The 9,706-nt window shown below is 37.0% G+C and overlaps 1 protein-coding gene across 1 annotated transcript in view; it reads left to right on the top strand.

Moving 5' to 3' along the window:
- Positions 1–35: 35 nt before the first annotated feature.
- The window catches only part of LOC106949745 (butyrophilin subfamily 2 member A2-like), a 36,202-nt gene continuing 26,531 nt past the window's right edge, over positions 36–9,706 (top strand). The window contains exons 1-9 of the mRNA XM_015036221.1: positions 36–338; positions 489–551; positions 2,542–2,913; positions 3,006–3,293; positions 3,370–3,468; positions 3,572–3,607; positions 3,941–3,967; positions 4,377–4,400; positions 4,507–4,551. Coding sequence (XP_014891707.1) covers positions 275–338; positions 489–551; positions 2,542–2,913; positions 3,006–3,293; positions 3,370–3,468; positions 3,572–3,607; positions 3,941–3,967; positions 4,377–4,400; positions 4,507–4,551 — 1,018 coding nt within the window. The 5' untranslated portion in view covers positions 36–274. The remainder of the gene's footprint in view (positions 339–488; positions 552–2,541; positions 2,914–3,005; positions 3,294–3,369; positions 3,469–3,571; positions 3,608–3,940; positions 3,968–4,376; positions 4,401–4,506; positions 4,552–9,706) is intronic.

The raw sequence follows: 9,706 nt of genomic DNA, 5'->3' as shown, positions 1-9,706 counted from the left end.
AATGTGACAAAGTTGTAAACCTTATTGAAGTCATAGGCATCCACGCCGCATTTCCTTTAAGAGACCGTTTATGAATAGTGGCTTAACAAGTTTGGCCACACCTTTGCATACCTAAATCGAAACTAAACGTAGCAGTCTCTCTTCACGTCTGTTTCACACCTTGTTTTGTTATAACTAAGCCACAGAAGCGAGCAGGTATCAGTTCGTCCCTCCTGGACTTGAATCACGTCTAAAACCCAGGAAGAATAATCACCGTTTTTTAGTGGCTACATTTATGTCACGTTTGATTCACTGGGACCCAATGGGTAAACCGAGAGTTACAATCGCTGCTTTCACAGGTAAATGTGACCTAAATTTCATTCCGTAAAGCTGATCTCGTCATGTCATGAGTTGTCAATCATGTTTGTTTTCCTACTACAAACAGAACTGACACACAATCCTGTTATAACTCGTACAGTTTCTTATTAATATTTTTTTTTCTATCCCAGGTAATCGGATGATTTATTTATGGTTTCTGGGTTTTCTTTCCTCACCCTGCTGTGCTGCTCCCGGTAAGTTCCGACTCCCGGCATCATTATTTATAGCGCAGTTTTCCACCATAGAGTCCATGTCTGCACGACTTCTTCATTTATCGCTTAAAGTGACTTTTCCTGATAAATCCTTGTTTGATCACCAGATCTTAATTTTTTTTACCTCAATTACCTCAATTTCTGGTAATGATGTTGTTACGACTGGCTCAAGGTCATAACAAAACGGGAGACCATGCAGGGGTTAAAGTGCATTTAAATTAATATTTATTAACAAAAACAACAATGGATTGTGGATATCAGTATCAGTGGTGTAATGCAAATGCTTGGATGTGTTGTCTGAGTGCATATGGGAGTGTTGAAGTGCAAAAACAAAGGCAAACGCAAATGGGCAAAAGGAGGGGAGCTGAGGCCTGGCAACAAACACCACCAGTGTCAATCGGCAGAGTGGACGCTGAAAGCGACCCAGAAGACGGAGACAGCCAGGTTCAAGTACTCTGCGCTCCCAATCAATGAACCAGAGACACCTGCAAAGGGGAGGAGCACAAAGTCAGACAAAAGCAACACCTGCAGCCCAGCCTACAAGGCCCAGGGCCGTAACAGATGTGGATTGCAGCAGTCAGATGATTTACTCTTTCACACACCTGTATTAAATGTAATACAACTCTGACAGTGATGGTTAAATTGTATTCTTTATATGCATGTATCATCTGTTGGTAGTAAAAGTAACAAAAAAACTAGCATGCACTGGACACAAGATGTAATAGCCTACATACACACACATTAACTGACATACTTTTATTAAATTAATTTATCTTGGGTGTATTTCCAGTAGTTAAAAATTTAATTTATACCAGGTGAGTCTTTCTCACCTGACAATGTGGAACGGTACTGGGCTGATTCTGCGCCTTCAAATAGTTTCAACAGTCGCCCTGCAGACATTTCACATAACTTATAAATTGATGTAAAAAATATTGTTTGTTTCATCCATATAAATAATGATACTCAGCAGTAAACAACATATCACCAACTACCACTTAGAGTCACTCATCTCCATATTTTAATGCAGTTACCATGTAGCCTGAAACATTTTGCTAGACAATATCAATCAGTGTGAAGTTGTAATTATTATCAAACCTTATTAAACATGCCATTTTGAATAATAATAATATCTTTAAAAAGTCAGAAATATATACGCCAAACCACGAGAATCAATTCATTCACAGCTAAAATTCAGTGTCACATGAATACAAAGTTGCTGAGATGATTTGAGTTTTATATGTGTTTTCCAGTTTATTTTGCCCCTGTCTCATCTTGTCTTGGCTACACCTCCTGAATGTCCCCAGCTGTCTCTTGGTTCCCTGATTAGTCCCTGGTGTATTTAACCTCAAATGTCTCCCCTGCTCCCTGCAGCATCCTTGTCTTTGTTGTTCCTGTCTGAGTTATGAAGTTAAATACTTGGGACATTTCATAAACACCGTTAGTTTTTTATGCACAAGCTGATATGCTGATGAGAAAACTTGGTTTGTGTTCATCCTCTGTAAAGATAGAGAAATTAATTTTTTTCTTCTTGCCCGTATAAAGGATGATTTCTACATTCATTCATGAAATAAAAAATAGTAAATAAATAATTGAACCAGAACGTTGTAATGAAATTGTGTGTTTTTGTTAATATAATATCATTACTAAAAAAAAAACAATCATGATCTTTTAGAACCAGCAGTATAGAAAAATGAAGTTGAAGCAGCAGAAATATCAATTCACAACCACATTGTAAATGCTACTGGTTTACAAAAAATATTTTGATGTTTTCTTTTTTTACGTTTACCATGCAATGAACCGCAACTATCATTATTTATTGTTTGGGAAATTAATTTAACATAGAGCATGTGGTCTACTGAAAAACTTGAGACAGACTTGAAATCAAGGGAACATTTTACTTTGAAACACTTAATGTACTTAATCTAGTACCAGAACAAAACGAAAAGATGACTGATTATGATTTCCTTTTCAGTTTCAGAAAATTTCACGGTTTCTGCAAAGCCTCATGTCTCAGTCCAGCGAGGTCATACAGCCATCTTACCCTGCTGGCTCACCTTCTCTGAGAGTGCAGAAGATATGGAGGTACGCTGGGATCACTGGAATGATGATTATGATCCTCCAGTCCTGCTTTATCAGGCAGGAGCTTTCGACTTTTCATCCCAGAAAGCTTCGTACGCTGGCCGAGTCTCACTTGGCTTAAAGGAAGAAACATCAGGTGGATTAAAGGCAGGTGATGTCAGCCTGAAACTGGAAAAAGCCACAATTGAAGATGCAGGAAAATATACATGCTTTGTCAGCAGCTCTGATGATTATGATTCCGCAACTATTAGTCTGAGTGTTACAGGTGAGAACCATGAAACAGAACGAGAACAAAACCAAACAGAATGATGTCCACATCAAATGATCATCTTCTTCTTAATCTTCTTCTTATTCCAGAAACTGGACACCAACCTCTCCTGTCAGCAGTGATGAAAGACCATAACAAAGTTAACATGAGCTGCCAATCTGACGGCTGGCATCCAAAGCCTGAGCTGAGCTGGTCAGACGGCAAAACAGCTCTCACACCTGCTGATGTGATGTTTAGCAAAAACTCTGCTGGTTTTTATTCAGTCCATAGTTGGGTTCTGGTCTCCAGTCCCTCTGAGGTCTCCTGCTCTGTTGGGCTCTTCAATGAAGAACCAAAGGAGGCCAGAATGCGTCTGGAAAATCCTCCACCATTACAAGGTTTTACCTTCAAGTTTCTTTTATTAGTCTTTTATAAAAAATAAGTTTATTAGAACAATATCTGCTCCTTATTTAGAGACAAAAATGCCCTGCGCTGGATGGGTGGCCTTTGAGATGCTTCTGGTTTTATTAGTTGCCTTCGGAGCCTTGTACTTCCTGTACTTCAGAAAGAAAGGTAAATGTTTGATTTTGGCCAGAGAGGATGATATTTGACATTTAAAGAATGCTGACATTTTAAAGAGTACTGATTTCACACCTTATATTTCTTTTAATTTCAGCTAACAAGTCCAAATCTGGAAATTTCACAACTGGTGGTAAATAAAACACAACAGACCCAAAATGTCATTGTTTTTCTATTAAAGGGTCCATCGTGTAATTTTGTTTTGTAGTTTTCAGAGTTAAGTACAAATGTAACTAAATTTACAATTTAGCACTAAGAAAAAACTTCATGGGATTATTGCAAGTGTTAAAACTAAAGATATTTAAATAAGACAGTAAGGACATGTTAAGTCCTTATCCATCAAACCATGCTAGAAGACACTGTGTAACATCCTTAAACAACAAAACAGTTACGACAATAAACTACTGAATTTACAATTGAGGTATTGGTTGGAAATATTTACTAAAGTTTGTACTTTGTCTTTCAGGGGCTGAACTAATGAGCATTTCTAAAGGTAAGAAAGAAGACATAATTCATTCGTACTTCTTTCTTTGTGTGAGTCAGTTTAATTAATTTCAGTCAACAGAATTTATTTATATAGTGCCAATTCACAGCATGTCATCTGAAGGCACTTCACAAAAGAAGCCAATTCATGCAGACATTCCAACTGATTTTAGTTATCAGAAGTTTAGCATTTAATGACACTCAAGTTATTTTGATTTGCCCTAAATGACTGAAGGTTTGATATGAGCACATTAAAAACATGAACTTATTACATATCTTTACGGTGTTGGGTTCAGATTTTCAGTCCTACAACAATCTCACCTCCAAACTATAAATGTCTCTTAAATAGTTTTAAAGTTCTGTTGATATATATAACATAAATTAATAAAAATGCATTTATTTTTGCATTTTATCATTAGGCAACGAACCACTTCTGCCTACAGGTAGGATAAAGTATTTGAAGCTGCCAGTGTTTTAATGGAGTCAAAACGAAACTTTGATGCAAAATGAAATTTCTAAGATGTTTTTTCCTATTGCGTTTTTGTCCAGCAACACGGCAGTCAACGACTCTATCAGAAGCATCCAAGCATTATGGTCTCTTCTGGACGACACTACTGGGAGGTTTGCTTAGCAAATGCAAAGTTTCACCTCATCAAGAAGTCCTGGTGGATCGGAGTTACAGATAAACATAAAATCCCTCATGATGAACGTTTCCCTCCAACCACAAAAAATGGTTTCTGGTTCTTGTCTTCTTGCCCCAACCAGGAGGATACTGTTCAGTTTAGCACTGAACCAGAGACATTCATTTATGTTCAGTCAAAACCAAAAACAGTCGGTGTGTATTTGGACTTTGACAACAGAGAGCTCTCCTTCTATAATGTGGAAGAGAAATGTCTGATTGGATCTCTGGCAGCAAAATTTACAGGTGAACTGTTCCCACTTTTTAACCCTGGAAAAGGTGACCCCGAATCTATGACAATAGTACAGAAACCTGTGCAGAATCAGTCAAAAAACACTGAAAACACTGTGGAGAAAGTCAAAAAAAACTAGAAAAAATGGAGTAGCACCAGTCAGGCATGGCTGAGAATCCAGAGGCAGGAAGTTAAAAGTGGCACAAATAAAGAAGAGAAAGAAGAAGAAGGGGGGGAATACTGCACAGTGTAATGTTGTCCTGCATACAGTAAAGACTAAAGTAAAAGTTAATAATCAGGAGAAAATTTGGATTTAGATCAAAATGTACCTGTTGCACTCAAAGTTTAAGAAAGTACAGCATAGATTTTTAGTTCTCTTTAGGCGTGATTTGAGCCTCACGCCTTGATTTGAGCCTCGGCGTGATAAGAGTAATAAAAGATGTACTCTGAGCTGAAATAGGATAGGGCATATTGTGTAAACAAAATAAATTATTATAAGCTGAACACTTTGAAATCTAAGATCAACATCAATGATAACAGTTTCTCTTGAGAAACAATAAATGCCTACACAAAATGTAAGTTGTGCTAATGTCCAAACTCACCATCTCATTTTTAAAAGTGGATGACAAAATTTCATATTTTCATTGCAGAATTCATTAAGTTTTCTTACGAAGCCAAAAAAAAGCAAAGAATCAACATAGTAAACATCCAGACTCTCTCTGTGTGCCACTCGCAAGAGACCTTTTTTTTTCCAGCTTCCTTTACTTTAATATTGCTAAATAAAGCCAGTGCAACCAATGGACACAAGAGGTCACCTATAGTCAGTTTCATGTCAGCATACCTTCTATACAGAGTATTTATTTACTTAAATTTAGTGTTTATACTTTAAATGCAGTTTTTCCCAACAAAGTCTTAGAGTTTAGTTGGAGAACAAACAGCATCATGAGGACCAAGGAACAGCAGACAGATCACTGTCACTAATTTCAGCTCCTGACAGTCAAAGGTTTTAGAATAATGTGTCAACAGTGAGCATATTTAGAAACAAGCAGGATATTTTTAATGAATGTATAGAAGAATGACAAAAAGCAGAACAATAAATGCTGCTCTAAAATGAAAAAATGTTTTGGTTTTGTTTAAGCCTGTAAATTAACTCCGAATACAGTTGTGAGTTACAATAAAGAATCTCTGTAGAGGAACACTGCCCTCTGTTGACTGGAGCACATTTTGCAACAGACTTGACAATTGTAGTCAGGTTCTGCATCTTTAAGAGTTCCCATTATGAGAAAATTAACAATTAAGTATTTATCACAAAAAGAAAGGAAATGTTGTATGAGAATGACTTTATTTAGAGACTATAATACCTAATGAATTTGACGAGCTCTTTAAGTTGGGTGGTGGGGAAGGGCATCTAATCTCCCAGATTTACAGTGTGTTATTGTCCAGATCCTTGCCGTCCATGCAGGGCCTTAGAACCGGCTGGGAGCGGGAAGGCTGCTTGAGACAACCTGCTAACACCGTCTTATTCAATTTAAAATCATTCACAGACTTCGTTAGTGAAGTTACATAAAATATTTCCTAACACATCCCCACTGTGCGACAAATGCCGTATTGAAGAAGCCACGCTTCTCCACTCTGACTCTTTGTGTACTAAATTAACCCCATTTTGGTCTAACATGTTCAAAACTTTATCAGATATGTTCAGTACAGAGTTGAGGCTGGACCCGCTTCTGATTGTACTCGGAGCTTCTGTTCAGCTTTCTCAATCTAATAAATGCCAACAACAATTATTATCTTATGCCTTTACCATAGCAGAAAAGCTAGTGTTGATGATTTGGAGAAAAGCAGAGGTTCCTTCTGTTAAATTGTGGCTGGATGAACTGGTAAGGCTCTCTCATCTGGAAAGAATACGGTTCTCATTAGCAAATAAATGAAAGGAATTTAATCAAACTTGGCAACTCCTTCGGCAATATATTGATAACTCTGTTTGAAGAGGATTTGATTTGAGCCTCGGCGTGATAAGATATAAGATATAAGGAAGGGGGTGGGTTTTGGGAATGCTCCTGTTTATTTACGTATGTCTCTTCTGTTTTGTTTTTGTATTGTCTTTCTTATGTTTTATGTTCATGTAAGAAAAAAAGAGGACACATTTGTATTGTTGACATTTCAATTTCCATCTCTGATCCGTCAGTAAAACTGTTTGACAACAAGAATGGGATGCCATTTGACAGCATTGTGTGACCAAGCTGGTGACCAGAATGAGGAGGAGGGTCCAGGTTATGTTTGGTTGCCGAGGCTTTGGTTTGTTAACTGTACATTTTTAAATTGACAATATGTTACATTTCTTCATATTTCTATTGTTCACACCAGTAAACAAGACTCAATGAAAGTCTGTAAAACTTCATCATCCCTGGAAGCCCCAAATTTGGGGTCATTTGGTTTCAAGAGACTCTCTGGAACAAAGGGCTTAAAAAGATACTTCAATAGTTTTATAACACTTTTCTACTATTTGAGTCATTTTAACTGACGTAAAGCTGCTCTTGTCTGAGAACAGTTTCTGATGACTCTACCAGCCTGTAGTAACTTCACGAATGAAGGAGAAACATATTTTAACTAAAAATGCATCAAACACACAAACACACCTTCTGTTTATAGTGAAGTCAGACTTCTGGTTTGCACTCAGGCTTCCTGTTTCTGATGTTACTCAGCCTGCAGAGCCTGTTGACCCATTTAGAGGGCAAGTTATGCAGTAAAACACTTATCACTGGCAGTAGTTTGCACAGTATTGTATTGTACACATTAACCTCTGTGAGCTTTGGTTTCAAGAGAAATATGGATTCAGACAGTTTCTTCTGCCTGATTAAATTATTTTGTAGTGATATTGCTAGCTATTCTCACTTATTTTTTACTTAATTCTTTAACGTACCAAAATTTGCACACAAATTTGTATTTTCAGGTCTCGGTTCTTGAGTCTTTGTTGTGTTCTGTGTTTTCTGTGAAGTTATTTTTGAGGTTTTCTGTATTTAGTCCTGTCCCTGTCCTGTCTTCCCTGTGGATTGCTTCCCAGGTGTGTCTCATTCCTTGTGTATTTAAGTCCACCTGTTGTCTTTGTCTCTTGTCGGATCCTTGTCGTGTGTAGCCTGTTTCCCTGTGTGGTCTGTTCTGCCGTCGTTCTGTGTTCATGGATTATTATTAAAGAAACCATCATTTTCACTTTCATCCTGGGTTCTGCCTGCATTCAACCTCAACACCCTCGAACCGAATCATGACAGTCTCCCTACTTAGGTAGTTTTGATTACTTTTTTATTCTTCTACATTAAAATCATTTAGTGCTGCTCTTACATTAGTGAACATTTTTGTCTGCCGTTGCCAACTCAGACTATAATACAGCTGTTGTATTTTCATGTCTGAATTTAGAGATGTTGAAAATAAAGTCACCCATTGTATTGTTTTTTATTTGTTGTGAGTAGAAAATCTTCAGTTTTTTTTTGTTTGTTTTGTTTATTTGTGACTCAACTGACGATAGCTTACTTGCTTTTTTAAATAACATCATTTGTAACATTTTAAATAAGCTACTGGAAAAGTAATGATGCTGTAAACCTTAATGAAGTCATAGTCATAGGCATCCAAGCCACATTTTCTTTAAGAGACTTTTTATAAATAGCAACTTAACAAGTTTGGTTACATATTTGCATATCAAACTCGAAAGTAAACATAGCAGTCTCTACGTCTAAGCCACAGAAGGTATCAGATCGTCCCTTTTAGACTTGAATCACGTCTAAAACTCGCCTCGTCAGGAGGAATCATCACTGTTTTTTAGAGGCGTTTGATTCACTGGAACCCAATGGGTAAGCCAATAGTTACAATGGCTGCTTTAATAGGTAAATATGACCTAGATTTCATTCTGTAAAGCTGATCTCATCATGTCATGAGTTGTCAATCCTGTTTGTCTTCCTTTTATAGCTCGTACAGTTTCTTGATATTTTTTTCTGTCCCAGGTAATCGGATGATTTATTTTTTGTTTCTGGGTTTTCTTTCCTCACTCGGCTGTGCTGCTCCCGGTAAGTTCCGACTCCCCATATCATTATTTATACCGCAGTATTCCCCTAAGAGTCCTTGTCTGCATGACTTTTTATCGGTTAAAGTGACTTGCTTTCCCTGATTTAACCTTGTTTCGATCACCAAATCTTAAAACTCATATGGAGTTTGCCGTATTTATAGGACTAAAGTCAAATTTCTTGTTTTTAGACTCAAACTCAAACACCGGCCCACTCCTCTATGGGGCCCTAAACGAAATTTGGTTTTGGGTCCCTCTAGTTCTGGTAATGATGTGGATTGCTGCAGTCAGACGATTTACTCTTTCGCACACCTGTCATAAACGCAATAAGTCTCTGACAGTGATGGTTAAATTTTATCCTATATGCATGTATCATCAATTGATAATAAAAGCAACACAGAATAAACTAGCATGCACTGGACTTAAGATAGAATACATACACACATATTAATTAACATACTTTGATTAAATTAATTTCTCTTAGGTGTATTTCCAATATTTAAAAATTAAATTTATACCAGGTGAGTCTTTCTCACCTGACAATATGGAACAGTACTGGCCAGATTCTGCTCCTTCAAATTTCAACAGTTGTTCTGCAGACATTTCACATAACTTATAAATTGATGTAAAAATATTGTTTGTTTTTATCCATATAAATGATCATGCTGAGCAGCAAACAGCATATCACCAACTACGCTTAGAGTCACTCATTTCTCAGTGATTCTTGAGAATAGGGACAAAACAGGTCGTATGGATAAAGCACAAAATTTAAATAAAATATACA

The sequence above is a fragment of the Poecilia latipinna genome, unplaced genomic scaffold (genome assembly GCF_001443285.1).
Source record: "Poecilia latipinna isolate Pla-1442-1.1 unplaced genomic scaffold, P_latipinna-1.0 Scaffold361, whole genome shotgun sequence".
Classification (NCBI taxonomy): domain Eukaryota; kingdom Metazoa; phylum Chordata; class Actinopteri; order Cyprinodontiformes; family Poeciliidae; genus Poecilia; species Poecilia latipinna.
This window is presented reverse-complemented; position numbering and strand designations above follow the sequence as displayed.